General features: G+C 47.8%; 1 protein-coding gene across 4 annotated transcripts in view; it reads right to left on the reverse strand.

Annotated features, from left to right (window-relative positions):
- CNNM2 (cyclin and CBS domain divalent metal cation transport mediator 2) overlaps positions 1-15,973 on the reverse strand; it is a 141,236-nt gene that overhangs the window by 30,664 nt on the left and 94,599 nt on the right. For all 4 annotated transcript variants that reach the window (XR_016443451.1, XR_016443450.1, XM_090056981.1 and 1 more), the window contains exon 2: positions 2,102-2,245. Coding sequence is in view for 2 of the 4 variants with exons in the window: in XM_090056981.1 (XP_089913107.1) it covers positions 2,102-2,245 (144 nt within the window). In the remaining 2 variants the exon portion in view is untranslated. The remainder of the gene's footprint in view (positions 1-2,101; positions 2,246-15,973) is intronic.

Consider the following 15,973-nt stretch of genomic DNA (forward strand, 5'->3'; position numbering starts at 1 on the left):
GATTAGATGAGCTCTCAGAGTAGCATGTAACACGGTAAGAAGAGTATATCGTTGAAGGCCGTCTTATATGAACCTTTGGGCACAACTGCTGATCAGATACTGACAGGGTCATCGAGGATTAACAAAAATCTAAGAAAATTAAAAGAATCTTAAAAGATTGACTTGGTATCTGCCACGGAGGGAAAAAGAATCTCTCAACAGCAAAAAGCTATTTAAAATGATTATCTATGATCCTGTAGCATCTGGGCTAGGGACAGAAGTGACACGTAGACTGGTTTATACCTGTAACAGAACAGAAATTCAGGGCACATAAACTGCTTTCAAAATGGCCGAAACTGGTTTAAGATAGACCTGGTTGAACATAGTATCAGACTTAACTGATTTAGGTCAAACTGGTTTATGGAACTTCTGTCCCAGATCCCTTCCTGGTTCAAGTTAACTCACAGTCCCCCAGCATCCCAGGATGCTTTGCAGCCATGGGCTTTGCTGCCTGTTCCAGTGGAGCAGGGACTGCCTCGCTCCTCTTCCATAGCTTGTTTCCTGCCTGTGTCCATCAGCCCTTTGGCAGCCCAAACCTTGCCTCGGCCCCTGCCAGTCCCAGACACTTGTGGGAGCGGAGGGAAAGTCTCCCGCTCCTCCTCAGCTGGTTTTGCCTTAGTTGCTGTGAGTCAGAGGCAAAACTAATGCAGGGAAGCAGAGGAATTTCCCCCCAAACCCTCTGGGCTATCCCTGAGACACCAACAGGCAATTAAGATAAATGGGTAGGGTCAAGAAGAATTCCCCTTGGCTGCTGGTGCTACCTGGGACTGGGGTGGGGGCAAGCCCCACTCCCCAGTGCCCCCATGCTTGGCTACAGGGGCAGGCACCCAGATGGGAGGACTGCTTCTCCCTCCCCTCCTACGGCAGTGACTAAAGCAATCAGCAGCTGGAAAGGGAGGGGAGGGGGTGTGAGTGCGGAGGAGAAAACCCCTCAGCTCCCCAGGGCTTCCTGGACTGGGGAACCCAGGCTGGGGGAACTCCCCCAAGGTGGGCCAGCACCCAGACAGGGTGCTCCTGAACCTCCTGTGGGAGGACAGAGCAGGGATTTGGGGACACCTGGCTGGGCTGGCAATGGCCAGCAGGCTGGGAGACATGCTCTGGCACCCCATGCCTATTGGCCTGGGACAGTGCAGGCCTCCCCTGCCTTTCCCAATTGAAAGCTGAACATCACTTCTGTTGGTTATCGGTTCAACCTATGCAGCTTAGAGGAAGCTGCGTAGTTTGAACTGATTCAGCCTCAGGCTTTCTGATCGTCTGTACTTAGCCTTGGAGGGCTCAGTGTCCTAAGCACTGTACATGCACAGTAAATAATGCTGCCTGCCAGGAGTTTTAAGAACAGGTAAGATGGATCAAGGGTGAGAAAAAGGAACCAGTGGGGCCGTACCCGAGATTCAGAGATAGGAATGTCAGCAGAGAGGTCAGTTAACTGGTCCAAGGCGCACACAGTTAGATGAAGCTGGGAAGGGAACCCAGACCTACTGGGGCTCGGGTAGAGTTCGAAGCATGCCATGGACCCTCTTAAGCACATGACCATTAAGGGTTCAAAGGAACTGTATGCAGTAGAGCAGGGAGGAACAATTTAAAACACTGCATTTATTAAGCCTCTAAGGAAGGAAGTACTGTGTAACTCCTGCATTTCCTCCAGCTGAGGGTCAGAGAGCGGCTCTAAAGAAAACGCATCCTCAGCCAAAGCATGGCAATGGCACTATGGGCCCTCAGTGGGGAGAGGTTCATAATTTAGGGGGGAAAGGAGGCCATCTTGAGAGCTACAGCAGGGAAAAGAAGAAGAGAGCCCAAGCTGGAAACATGCTCATGTAAAACCCTTTAAGACTGAACAAATCCATAAAAATAACATCCTAAGTTGTAAGGTCATGTACAGAGGTGGCCATGTTACAGAAATGAAAGAGGATAAAAAAAAATGGATAAAATGGATATGGACTACTGGGTAATATGACTTTCTATAGCAGCATATTACTTCTACCAAACCAGCTCAGCTCAGAGAAGAGCAGTCGGAAGAATATGCTCTGATATTCGAAGCCAAAGCACAAATACGTCTACTCACTGTAAAGGTCAGTCTCATCGAGAATCTCCGACTTGATGATTTCTTCAATCACGTCTTCTAAAGTGACGATTCCCAGAACTTCATAAAATGGATCTCCTTCCCCTTCGTTGTTTACTCGCTGGACTATGGCCAGGTGGGATTTGCCTGCCGGGAGAGATGGACACGGTCGCTTTACACAGGGAGGTAGGGAGTTACGGCAGAAATACAAGCAAGCATGCACCAGAGACTGGCACGAGAAGATGGGACAGAGGGTCAGAAAACGGCATACAACCGCTTCAACCACCTCCATAAACCCTCTGGCTCATACGCCCAAAAGGACTCCTATCAGAAGACCGAGGATTTTGGATTCGGTGAACTAAACACTTTGAAAGTGAAAATGCCCCTTTGTGACGGCTGTCATTACGGAGAGGATGGATGCTAGCAGCTCTGAAGATGCGCCAGACGTGATCAATGGCTGAGCCTCCTGTAAGGATCTTCTCTGCTGCCTACTGTATTGTTCCAGTTCACAGGAGTAATTAGAAGGCCAATTAGTCACCAATTATAAAGTACCCTTGGCAGCCAGCTCCCACAGTCTTAGTTATAAAACCCTGCTACCTGCACAACTCTGAAGGAAAGCGTTTTGGACTGTAGGTTCAACAGGCGCCACAATACCCAGTGGAGCAAGCAGATGAAAAGTACACTGAAGAGCAGGTACAGCGGGCCTCAACTTTAAGGCACGGCCAGGTGCCATTTTGCCTATGAGGATCCTACTCCACCTGCCCCAGTCCCAGGGAGACTGTAAAAAAAAAGTTGTAGCAGAACTTGAGCAGGGGGGAATAACTCGCATATAAACACCTCCAAACCAAGATCCAGCCCTCAGTCAACCACTTCCTGAGCCATCCTCTTCTGGCCTCAAAACCCAGCACCTACCCCATGGAAACCCACAAAACGTAACCAAAATAGTTCAGCTTTGTTTCTACTGCTCAGACCCCTTTATAGGCAATAACGTCTGGATGCACAAAGATTCGGATTATTAGACTAAGAGACATTCAAACTATTCCAACCCAGGCTTGCTCATGCTCAAAGAATGAAAATATCTTGAACAAATTAGACCAGGGAGGAAAACTTATCAACAACTGATATAAACATTGCATCAGGTCAAGTCAATTCACTTCGGTAAGATTTCCACATCTGCTTTCCCAGGGACCCAACATAAGCAGTTAAAAACAAATTCTTGGTGAATGCTGTCTGTCGAAAGTTAAATTCTTTTGCTATTCCCAGCTTGTGATCATTTAAAAGGAATTTTCCAAAGCAGGGTCTAATATTAGACTCAAAATGAAGTTTCCATTCCACTTAGGCGATATTCTCACCAAAGTAACTACTGCATAATCTGATTGTCTTGGAGCTACTCGTTTAGATGCAGATGGACATACTTTAAATACCAGCTCCACAGCACCAATGAGTCTTATCTTGAAGGGACCTTATTCTACAGCAAGTCACTAGAAGGATGGCTTGTGCTTTTAAAGAATCCACATTCTTAGTCCACTGACGGTCTCTTACCAACTTCTTACTTTTTCCAGCATTTCTTTCTTTCTTGTGCATGTCCCTGGTGTGACTTCACGCTCTCTCTAGCCTCTCTTTGCTCTACTCACTGATCACTAATTAAGAAGTGACTTGCAAGGAGAAACTGTGCAAGTGCTAGGCTGTATATTTTCAGAGAAAATGGCAGACAGTGTAGCCAAACCATGCCAAATCAAGGTGACTTTTTGAGTTTGCCCTGAGATGAACATGCTTAATTTGCAAACCAGAAGACACCAGTCTTCTCTAAAGAGTTATTCCTATCACCTCCCAGGATGGCTCTATTGAGCGTGTGAAGTTCACGCAGAAAAATTGTAGTTCTAGTCTTTATTAATAAGCAAGGTTTCTTCCCCAAACTCCTGCATCTAATGATTCAGTTTGACTCTTAAATTAATTATACAGCCTCCTCTTCCATGTTGACTCTATGTCTGAGAATACAGTTGAACCGGGTGACATGATTTTACCTTTCAAAATAAAAATAAGATTTTAATTATCATTATTTCAATACCAGCAAAACCTACTAGTAATTACCAGTGACTGCGTACTGACAATCCTTTATTAGGCAACCCATCTTAAACAGTGAATGCAAAAGGATTTTTTAAACGGGTTTGTGCCCTTCTTTACAGTTCTACAACACAAAACAAGGCTAGAAGTATTTGTGCATTCTCTGATGTTTTATTGTTTGGACTGGAAAAAATGTCAGGACTGACCCTCCGTGATTTTAAAGGTTGGTGGACTTTTTGCCGGTCATGTGTATTGCAAGTTGTAACCCTTCCAGTTATTCTTTACACCGATTCCTTTCATCTGGAGCAGACACAGTCTTTACCCCAGATATGAGAATCGCTGAAATACAACAGGTGCTAAATTAAGCCATACCCAAACCATTATAAAAAAGTCAACACATAAAACCCAAACCAGTTTGGTTAAATATCCCTTTCCTTCTCAGCTTGCATTTTCTTGACTTCTGTGGTGTTATCGTCTCAATTCATTGTCTAGAAAGTCTCTTTTGGGTTACAGTTCACATTAAAAAAAATTAAGTAGGGCAATAAGGCTACAGGAAAATCCCCAAGCCTCCTTTGTGCATCAAAAGCAAGGTAAGGCATGTGGCCAGATTTTTTCCCCAATTCACAGGCCATTTTTATAGATTCTCCAAAGGTAAAAATGATCCTCAGGTTTATTGCTATCTGCATCAGGCAAATGATTTTTGTCAGTCCCCTTAGCTGTCATTCCACGAGACAATTACCAGGGCATCTAATGACGCTAAAAAGTCAAATCTGCAAATCCCAGAAGCAGGTAGCGAATGATAGGGATTCTTGTGCAACACCTGACAACCCCAGGTGACTGGGGTCACAGTTTAAGAACAAAGTTTTGCAATTCATGCAGCAAATGTACTGAAAAACACTCAGATGGTTTCCTTTCACCTTCCTTAAGGGCTCCCAAGATCCCTTTCCCACGACAGTGAGCCACCATACGTCTGCTTCATTACTATTTTGTAACTGCCCATTTTAAGTGTCAGTCTAGTGAGACTGATTCACATCAGGCCTTGAGTGAAGTGCATCTGAAACACCCTCCTGGAAAAATAAGACGTTTCAGCTCTCACATTTACGGGCTCTTTGTAGCCTTAGGACACATACCTCTCTGCCTCAGTTTCCCCATCTATAAAGGCAGTAATATTTGTAACAGCCCCTCTTAATTCTTCCAAGAACAAAGGTTCATCCGGAACCCTAAAAAATTAATGTGTTAAATGCTGAATTATTCAGTTATACCCAAGGGTTGCAACAGACCCAGAACAGAGCTCTGGGGTAAATCCAATCTAATCCTATTGTTTGAGACTGTACGGTGCCGAAGCACGCCAGCACTGCCACGGTTTGGCAGCAGCTCATTTTCTGCCTTCAATTTAATATAGTTAGCAATCAAGGAGGCACATGGCTGAAAGGCCAAGGTATATCCGTGAACCTACAGAGAGCCTTCAAGGAACCGGATATGGGCAGGCCCTTTAATGCCCAGAGAGAAGAAAAGGGAGATCAGTATTGCAAAAAATGCTTAAAAAACACAATACTCCTGATGACACCTTTGCTTTAAAAAGAGATGGGAGAAGCTCTCAATGCTCTGAGCCAAGTCCAGGGACTTGGGGTGTCTCTGCAAAGACCCAAAGGAACAGCCGGCAGCTCCAGCTACACATGGACTAGACAGACCCGACCGTGTCCAACCCCTGCTCCCTGGTCGTGCAAGGCAGGCCCCAGAGGGTCTGACCAGTTGCACAGATATAATTACACCAATATACTTCCAGCAGCATAACCACCCACAAGGATGATCTGGTTCCAATTTATGGAGGATTTTTTTGGGTTCAACTCAAACTCTTTCCAGCCATTAAGCCAAAAAACCCACTCAAACTGGAATAAGAATGGCCAATAAGAGGTTGTACCTCTGAAATTATGGCAGCCTCAATTCACATAGTAGCTTGGGCTGGTACAAAACAGCCCTGGAGGCAAGCTCTAAGGCTTTTGGAGGGGAATGCGGAGCCCCATGTCCGAGACATCAGCCTCATCAGGGATGAAGCATCAGCTAATGAGCAGGAGTGGGAGGAGGAGCCCCGGTTTCCATTCTCCCGGGGTTCGGACAAGTCACCCAACAGCTTTGGCCCATTGCACTGCAGGCTGGGAAGCAACTCCCCACTCCTTCACAAAGGAGTTGGGAGGATTACGTCAGCAGAGATCCTTGCCCAAGGATGAAGTGTGAAGGATTATTCTTAAGAGGTAAGAATCCTTAACACTTGCCCTGTTTTAAACCCTGCAAGTTTGGCATTTAAGTCTACGCACACATCAGCTGAACTGGGGACCCTCCTTTTCTACCCGCAGTGAGCACACGCTCACATCCGTCATAGAGCGAGCACAGACTTCCAGCGAGGACGCAGAGCAGGACCGACATGCTACGCTTCAGCACGTGACCCGGTGCCACAGATCCCCGTGGCTGGCCTGGGCAGCAGCTGTTTATAGCGCTGCGACCACAAACGCAAACAGCTTTAAAACAAATGATGGCTTTCGGGAAATAACTGGGGCACGAGGGAGGCCTCCCCCATTTCATTCTGGGTTCCCACCGTGCAGAGCTGTCAGCATGAGAAGCTAACATTACGGGAAGATCATCTGAAATGCCCTTACTTCTGCAGGGGCCGCAGGTTTGTCCACTTTGTATCTCGGTGTGCATTTCCCACACCCGGATAGCCAACGACCTCCTTTGGCTTTATTTTCCTTTAAGTGTTTTCATTCACTTTGACTCCACTTTGGGCCACAGCATAGGCACTACTACGGTGGATCAGAGCAGCAGCTGGATTTCAGAGACGTCAGAGCTGGAAGGGACCTTGCGAGATCACCGGGTCCAGCCCCCTGCCCCAGGGGCAGGAAGTCGGCAGGGGTCAGATCACCCCACCAAGGTGAGCATCCAAGTGTTTCTTGAACGTGCCCAGAGTAGGTGCTTGTACCACTTCTGGGGGGAGTCTCTTCCAGACTCCGGATTTAATCCAGTCTGAGCAAGGTAGTAGCCGATTACCACAGGGAACCAACCCATTACACCACGGTATCGCTGCACACCTGTGCTGGAAACTCTTCCCCAATCCCAGTCCACTTGCCGTGGGGGACTGTCCTGAATCTGAAACATTTAAATTCTTCCAGGGAAATGTATCCCCGTGAGAAGGAGATTTTTCAAAAGTGCATGACGGGGATCCAGCTGCCTCCCATCCCAATCCCAGTGAGCCAAGGTGGACAACCCTACCTATGTGCACCTGTGAAAGCCTTCCCTAACTTCCTTACCACATGACGGTTCACACATCCTAATGTCTTCATCTGTGTCTTGGGACAGAGAGCTTTACATTATGTTAACAATGAGAAAAAGAAAAAAAAACAGTTTTAGACTGGCTGCATAATTTAACACACTTCAAAACACCTTCACCTGAGCAATTACCTCCAGCAAGAGCTTTAAAATACTGGAATGATTTCCTCCCCCCCATTTCTTTCCTGAAACATGGGAAATTAATGCCTATCTGAAAGGAGGAAAAAAAATGACATTTATGCTGCTTGCTTTTCCATGTCAGTCACTCTGAACAGACAGAGACGGCACAGTCAGCTACACGCTCTAGTCTTCATTTCACTGCCTGGTTTCCCAGCCCCAGCAAAGCTCTGCATTTGGATCCATAATGCTGCATGTGAGCTTTTGCTTTTTTGTTTAGATATGAACCGTTAGATTCAGAGACTCAGTTTGTATTTCGACTTAGGCTTGGACTACGGAGCCTCGTCTTACCTTATTTTAAAACAAAATCTAAATTTGGCAATGGGAACCAGTGGTCCTTTAGTGCCAGCCTAGAAATCGCCCAGAAAGGGTGAAGTGACGGAGGAAGAGCAGACGGCTAGCCCAGAGCTCATCGTGACGCTTGTCGTTATTCTGTAGAGCTTAACGGCCTCGTGCAGGGGCAAACAAGACAGCCACATCAGCCCTTGCTTCGCACTTGGAATAACTTCTTCATGCTAAAGGCTAAGCAACCTGATCTTCCAGGGAGTGAGTGAAACCAAAAAAGGAAAAAATTAAACGGCATTTAAAAGGTGCAGCTTTCCGCTCCAGGCATGGCCTCTGAATCAGAACTTCCTAGACCTGAAACGCTGGAGGCTGCATGCACAAGAGGAAAAGTGGAAAAAACCCTGCTCAGACCCTCTTCACCCTCCCATCCAGCCTCCGCTCTCTGCCACCGCACGACCCAGGAGACTGGGCAAAACGGGCCTGCGGTCTGCCCCAGTAAATAGTTAGGTTCTTATGTCCCAAGGAAGAAACATCCCGACACGAGCTGGAGGAGCAGGGAAGTTTCCCAAGAGAAATGGTGGCACATCAGATGCCTGGGACTCTTGACACAAGCTTGGACAAAGCCCCAGAAAGTTTCCCGAATGAAACAATCCAGCAGTGGCCATAGCAGATGGGGCAGAAGGGATGATCCTACAGACATTTTCCTCCTCCAACAGCCTACCAGCACACGCCCTCCAGGTTAATTACACTAGCCAACAATTCAGCTGGACATTGGTATCCCACCGACAGGCTCGGCCTGCCAAACTGGATCCCCTTTGCAGTAGCTCTGGGGATAAATGGCAGTGGGCAGCAGCTGCCTGGAACCGCTGCAAGACGAGCGACTGCGTTAGGCGTAGCAAGAAAGCCATGGCCAAACAAACAAGGTGCTGTGGGCTCGTCAGTAAATTAAAATATAACCAGCAAGACAGATGGAGCAAGGACAAGTTATTCAAAAACACAGCTCTAAAAACAGAAGAGAAATCCTAAGGAAGTATCTGGAGGAGAGAGAAACACAGGCTCAGAGGAAGGGGGTCTGTCTGCGAGTGAAAGCGAAAAGAGGAACAGCAAGGACATCCCAGCTCATTCACACCCATCCTCTTCACAGAGCTCGGCTGTGCCAGCCGTGCCCACTTCTACCCAGGACGGCCGATCCTGCGCTCCACGGCTGTTGAAAACCCGTTCAGCACCGGTGGGCTGCCAGCAGTAGCGGGCTGTTGCACTCCACGTCTCCCAGCCTCCTGCAGCTGGGCGCCCAGCTTGTATCCTGCTGGGTCCTGAGGCTGAGACCAAAACCCAGAACAAGGCTCAAGGGAGAGAGGGGAAGTTCCCCTAGGAGCAAAGCGCTCTCCGGCCAGGCGTCAAGGAGCCAACCTGGCGCGACCGCTGGATGGGAGCGGGGCACGTCTGCAGCCGCAGGAGATGCTATCGCTGCGCCGGCGGCTGGAAGCGAGAAGCAGGCGAGGAATTTGAAACATCACTGAAAGAATGAAGCTAACAAAAGCACAGACAAGGGCTGGCAATTTTGGTACGGGAAAATATTGAGTCTGGAGAGAGACCTATCAGTATTTTGGCTAACGGAGAAGGAAAAAAAAATCCAGATAAAATTTCAGGGCAAACAACCACGGGGCAGTGAAGTCATTTTTGGTCATAGTTCAAGTCGGCCTGGTCAGTTTGAGAGACGTGCTCAAGCATTACTTAGTTCCCCGAGGCCTCTGCTTCTCAGGATGAGCTGGCCCTTCTGGATGGCTTGTCAGACAGGCGTCATAATTCCCTGCAGATTCGCCCCTTCCGTGCTCAGCGCGTGCAAATTCTTTCCTTGGTATCTGAGCTCCCTAAAAAGGACGCGTCCGAGTGCCGCGACTTCCCTGTGCGTGCAAGACCGCATCTCCCCGAGGTGCGCAGCCCTTCTGGGACCAGCTGCAGCCATTTACTAGAGGAAGTGCAGCCAGCAGGGGGGGCACGAGACGCTAGGTTTTGCTAAACCTGCAGCCAAGATGCTGTGGAGTATGCGCTCAAATGCAGGATTTCACTCCCCAAGGGAGACACTGCAAGCAAACCCTGGGGCCGAACGGGGGGGGGCGCGACAGGAGCCCATCTAAGAAAGGTAATTTTCTAGCCCCTGCTTGACTCCTGCATTTGGGACACAGAAGACAGGGTAGATTGCACCTTACAGACTAAGGAAATTGGAGGGATTTAGGAGCTAGCCACCTTGAGGCCCCCAGAGCAGCAGGTGTTATTTGGGACTCTCTGCTCTGTGCCCCCTTCTCTTCCCCTTTTTGCCCCTGTGCTTCGGGTTTTGCAGGCCCCACCTTCCCAGGGGGTGGACAGGGAACGTGGGTCACTCTTTTTGTAGGCTCCTCCTGTCGATCCAAACAGCCCGACCCCTTTCGCCAGTGCCAAACCTACAGGAAGATAAAAGCAAGCGGGTCCGGCGATGCTCGTGAGCCTGGCCCAGCACAAAGCAGCCCGGATGCTCATGTAGCAGAGATGGGACTGCTGAAAGTGCCCCGCGGCCGCTTCATGGCAGACCCCACCGTACACCCTGTGCTAACCCTACCAGGCTTCCCTCCCGGGACAGGCACCGTTTCATTCAGGGACAGCGCGGAGCCCTGCACCTCTGATGCTGCTGCATTTTAAAACCGTAGCATGGTAAAGGACTAGGCACAGCAGGCTTTAGGACAAGGTTAGCCGAGGCCAGCGTGCTTACATAAGGACACAGCTAGTGCTGAGAGCAACGCGAGGAAGCTGAAAAGGAAGACCAGCGTCTTCGGCGTGCGGGTGATGATGGGAAAGGGCGTTGGGGCGGGCTGGGTCAACTGTCTCTCTCATCCTTCCACTCCTGCTTCTTCCCGGGCTTTTCATCCATGATTAAGGGCAAATCACCTTCCAAATTCAGTTTTAAAAACAAGCGCCCCTGTGTTCCCAGAAACATCTTCTCTCATCAGCACTCAGGTTTAACGATGCGATTTACTTTTTGCTCGTCACGCTCGGAGCAGATGGGCCCGCCGCACCTTCGGAGTTGCACGCGCCGCTTCAGGTAGCATCACCGGGCTACGGGCTGTACGTGGGGATGTTTAAAATGAAGTGGCGCTTACTAAATGGCGGAAAGCAACTTTGATTGAAACACTCTCATTCAGAGAAGGATCAGTTTTTGGTTTTGTTCTTTTAAAAAGAGAACTTAAAATCTAAAACTGGAATCAGATACCCTGTTAAGACTGTTTCAATCTTTCATTGCAAAAATGTAAGTCCCCACAGAGCATCAGAGAAGGTTACAAGAGGGCGACAGGCTGGTTACAGCTTGGCTATAACTCCACTAACTTTAACAGCCTTGCTCCCAGTTTAGATCAGTGGCCCCAACCAGGGGCAGGACGATATGGGGGGTCTTCCTTGCGACAACGCTGCTTCTCTACATTTATGCAATATATAATAAAATGCCAATAGTGTTGTGATCATTCAATGGTAAAAATTCATTTCAAGTTGTCTTCATAAATGGAGAGAGGATCCCTCAGAAATCTATCTAGGTATTTGGAAATCACCACAGTAATCGCAAAACAAAAAGCAGTAAAATCAATTTTCCTGATACTTCCCTCCCTTAGCAATGCGACCAGGTTAGTTCTGGTCTTCAATGTAATGAACTGCAAGGATCAAAGAGGGCCTGTTGCAGATGCCGGGACCATTGTGGCCCGATGAAAGGGAAAGGTGGGGACGCCGTCGTCTGGCCGTAGGCGGAAGGGGATGCTTTTAGGAGCTGCAGGCCTTCGGGTGCCTGCAGAAGCAAGGAGTCCAGACGGACGCAAGACTGCAGACTAGATAACGCTCACGAGGGGAAACGTAACACAAGCAAGTTCTTCCCAGCCACTTCTCTACCCCCACCAGCCACCACCTCTATTTTCTTAGGTTCAGTTTCTGCCAACTTAATTTTGGGTTTGGCCCACGAACAAACGCCTGCAAGGTAAGCCAGAGTGGGAATCTACAGTCAATCAGCTGCTCCTTGGGAAATACTGATCCCATCTCCCAGGAAACATGAGGAACTTGCTCCTTAATGAGAGTGAGCCAAAGCTCCTTGCATTTAACATGGGGTGAGACCTCCCGGGCACGTGAGCAGCTAGCAGGGAGTGGCTGACAAGCTGTAAATTCAGACTCCAGCTTACCCTGCCGTAAGGTTGATGTGGGCCCACGCTCTTTACCTAGGGACCAGTTACTTCTTGGTGCCAGGACAGCTCTGATGCTCACCAAAAACCCCCGTGGACTGGAATGACTGTCTATGCAAAAGAGAAAAACTCATTTAAAACAGCTAAACACAGGCTGAAACATCACTCAAAACATCTCAGCACTGGTTCTTTGAGACAGGTGAGGAAAACAAAGGCCTGTAGTTTTAGAAGAGCTGGACATCTGGGAAACCAAACACCCTGCTGCTTCACAAGCTAAGAAACACAAGGACAACAGCACATACGAGAACACAGATGCAGGTAAAAAAGATTTCTTTTGTGGATTTCATCGTGCCAGAAAAACAGGACTTTCAAACCTATTTAAGAGCAGACTCCAGATTTAGCTGCTCGGTTTACAGCCCAAACTTAGAAATCACAGCTCCAGAAGTAGAAAGATTGCTGCAAGAGGTCCTGTTTGAAAGCAGCATGACAGCACTGATCATTAGCGTCTATATTTGACCGTTGCTGATGGATGAATGTTGAGTGACTGGTTTTGTTTCAAGTAGGTTTATTTATAGACTATGCAAGTAACCTGGTGACACGATGGCATCTCCAGATCTTTTCACTCAGATAGGCCCACGCTAGTCTCTTGAAAACTTGTCTCACGCATCCAAATGCTTCTAGGAAGGGGGCAGTCGCTGCGTCCGTCTCTCCAGTGTGCAAAGCTATGGGTTTTTTTCCAGTCGCTCTTTTGAAATGGGATGTTTTGGAGTTGATGCTTGTTAACGAGGACCTAACCTGAACGTGACTGAGCCAAACCACATGGCCCTGAGACGGGCTGAGCATCTGACCTGTCCAGAGACCCCGGAGGAAGAAGAAAGTGCAGCTTGCAAGCCACCGGTCTCAACAGCAAGGCCGTTAAGCTTTGGCCACCCGAGAGGAGACCCAACCATGCAGTTGGTCTAATAAGAAATATCACCCACCGAAATTAGTGCCTCTTAGAGAAAACCAACAATAGTCACCAAAACTGATCACCCTGGGTGAAGATACCCATCTACTTTCGGTAGTTTCTAAGGTGTGTATCTACCCTGTCTTCTACTTGACTTCAGACTAACAGGGCTGTCTTGACGAGTCACATCATCTTCCACCAAGCCACTCGAGCCTTTGACCAGTCTGTCCCTGCACCCGCAGATGGCCTCTAACACAGTGCCAGCCTCTAACTGCAGCCCCACACCTAACTCTACAGCATCCCAAAAGACCATGAGCTGGAGAGTTTACAAACCCCTCTTTTTTCCCAGTAGCTGGGGACATCCCAGACTATTTTACTTGTTCATTTTTATGGTGTAGAAGCAAGTACAGCTGTATATACACATGTGTATGCAAGTGCCTGAAAAGTCCACCCAATGAAGGTGTCAAGAAGAACATTTCCCAGGTCCAAACCACCCTGCGCTCTCTTGAACGGGGATCCTTATACCCATGTCCTGCATTTAAAATTCAGAAGGGGACAACTCTCAAATTTCTGTTTGCTGGGGGCACCCTCTACCTATATCATAAGTGCTCTGTTTGAGGAACAAAGGGAGAAAGGAAAAGTTTAGCTACCAAACATTGAAGACATTTTAAAGAGGAAGACTTAAAAGCAGCCTGAGGTTATGGCTGGACATTAAATAATAAATTTAGTTTCAGCATTCAGCAATTTAGATGCATAGCTCAAAGCTAGCTAAGTAGCTACAAACCCCAGTGGAAGTACTGGACCAAAGGCAAACTTGAATTTATAAGGATCATTTTTAGTCTTAATGCTTTAGTCAATACCAGAGCACAAGTGTACGGACTGACTGGCTCCTGCCAGTTAGTTTGTGGGTCTTTACAAGTGCCCCATCTTACTTCTACTGAAGTGAACAGCAATGCCTATAGGGCCAGGACTTGAAACCAAGTCTGAACTCACAGGAGCTGACACCAGGCCATTTTTATCAGGCATATGAAGCTGCACTCCTGCCTATAGACTGCCCTCGGGTCTTCTGTGGCGTGGCGAGGAGTGCGATACTGCATTCAGCTGGAGCTAGAAACGGACGGTGTCGGTAATTTCTCCTGCACGAATCGGCCTAAATGCAGCAAAGAATAAGCAAATCTAAGGCATAAGTTGTATTAAGAGGACCCGTCCCCCTGAGGCTACTGTGGCCCTCAAGGGCGTTCCAGGGAGACTGCTATACCATCCTGACGCAGCGCCTTTAGGAGCGGATGCAACTCTTCTGAAGTCGCCCGAGGTAGCAGCGTGGCAATCCCTACTCAGAGCAAGGCAAGATATAGCCACAAAACTGCAGCGTAGCCAAGAAAACAGCATCCATGCTGCAGGCTGCAGCTGGCACAGCTCCGATGATCAGGGATCGCACCTCTGGCTGGCGCAGCTAGGTCAGCAGAGGTCCGGAGCGCAGAACTGAGCACTGTGTTGTAAAAGGGGGCTGGATACTGTAGACTGGGGGTTGGCAACCTTTCGTCGGAGCAAGCCACCCTTTGAAACCCAGTCCCTGCTGCGGAGCGGCCAGCTGCCTGTGCCGACCCCATCCCTGCAGCAGCAAACCCACAGAACAACCCTCTACATAATAAGCTGCGATTAAAAATGGTTATTCAGATGCTATTAAAAACTGAAGCCCCATTGTGCAAGCTGAATAAAGTCCAGCTGCCATCCATTTTGACCGGGAGACAAGAGCAGAGGAGGATCTCTGTACGCCCCGTGCCTTTCCCCTACACGCAGAGAGGTCAGAGAGGCCGAGAGAACAATAGCTGGGTTAAGGTCGGCACATGCCGTAAAGGTCCCGTTCCCGGCCCAGTGAAAGTTCACAGATCGGTATTGCTGTCCTTACAAGGGTTACACAAACACACCAGCGAATCCTGGCAAAAAGGAAATGCATTCGGAGTTCAAATTGGGGCTATCTCCTAACTATTTCTGTAGCGACTGTGTCTAAAAAAAGATCCCGTTCACACAAGTAGCTATTTTACCTTACTGTCCCACAAGAACTAAATGCATTTTTTCCGATTACAGTTTCCCACCATAAAACACGCTGCAAAATGTGACAAATATTTTTAAATATTCCTATAAAAGCTATTTTATGGGTATATATAGAAACATGAGTATATATGGAAAGGCACAAAATTGTGTGCTTATATATAGATGCGTCCTCAAATTTAGAACTAATTGTGTTCCGTGGGATTGAAGTTGTGTATCATTCATTACATTACTAGAAATTGTTGGGGGGGGGTTTCCCCAATTAACTGCTAAATTTTATAGGAGTTTTGACAAAGGGAACAGACAGGGGAGCAAGAGAAGTAGTGGGCCCTGTTTGTGATATGCAGGGATCCTGGTTTTCTCTGATTAAAAAAAAAAATTCCCAATTTTCAGTTTATAAAGAAGTAACCCCATATCCACATTTTTCTGTGATTAAAATGAAACATCACTAATATGCAGATATTGATATAGTGGCGTTTCATTTTAATCACGGATTTGGGGTTACTTTTTAAAAAAACCCAATTTTCGGTTTAAAAATCGGGGAAAACCAGGATCCCTGGTAATATTAAATGTTGTATCATAAAAATCAGCATTTTCCTGGGTAAATGAACCCTCTGCTTTTTGAGCATTTCAGACCTGGGCAAGGAATGATCAGGACGAGTTGGGTGAGTGAGTTGGGAAGGGAGCTCACACACACATGCACGGCCCCTCAATTCACTGCTACAAGCTGCTAATCGGGGGCAACGGACGCCCCTAGCTCATGCCCGTCTTTGGCCAGTCCAATTATTACATGTTTCAAATGACAGGGTTTCTCCTACTGCCCCGGATGAGCTTATACTA

Source organism: Crocodylus siamensis, chromosome 7 (assembly GCF_052110815.1).
Source record: "Crocodylus siamensis isolate JL-2025a chromosome 7, ASM5211081v1, whole genome shotgun sequence".
NCBI lineage: Eukaryota > Metazoa > Chordata > Crocodylia > Crocodylidae > Crocodylus > Crocodylus siamensis.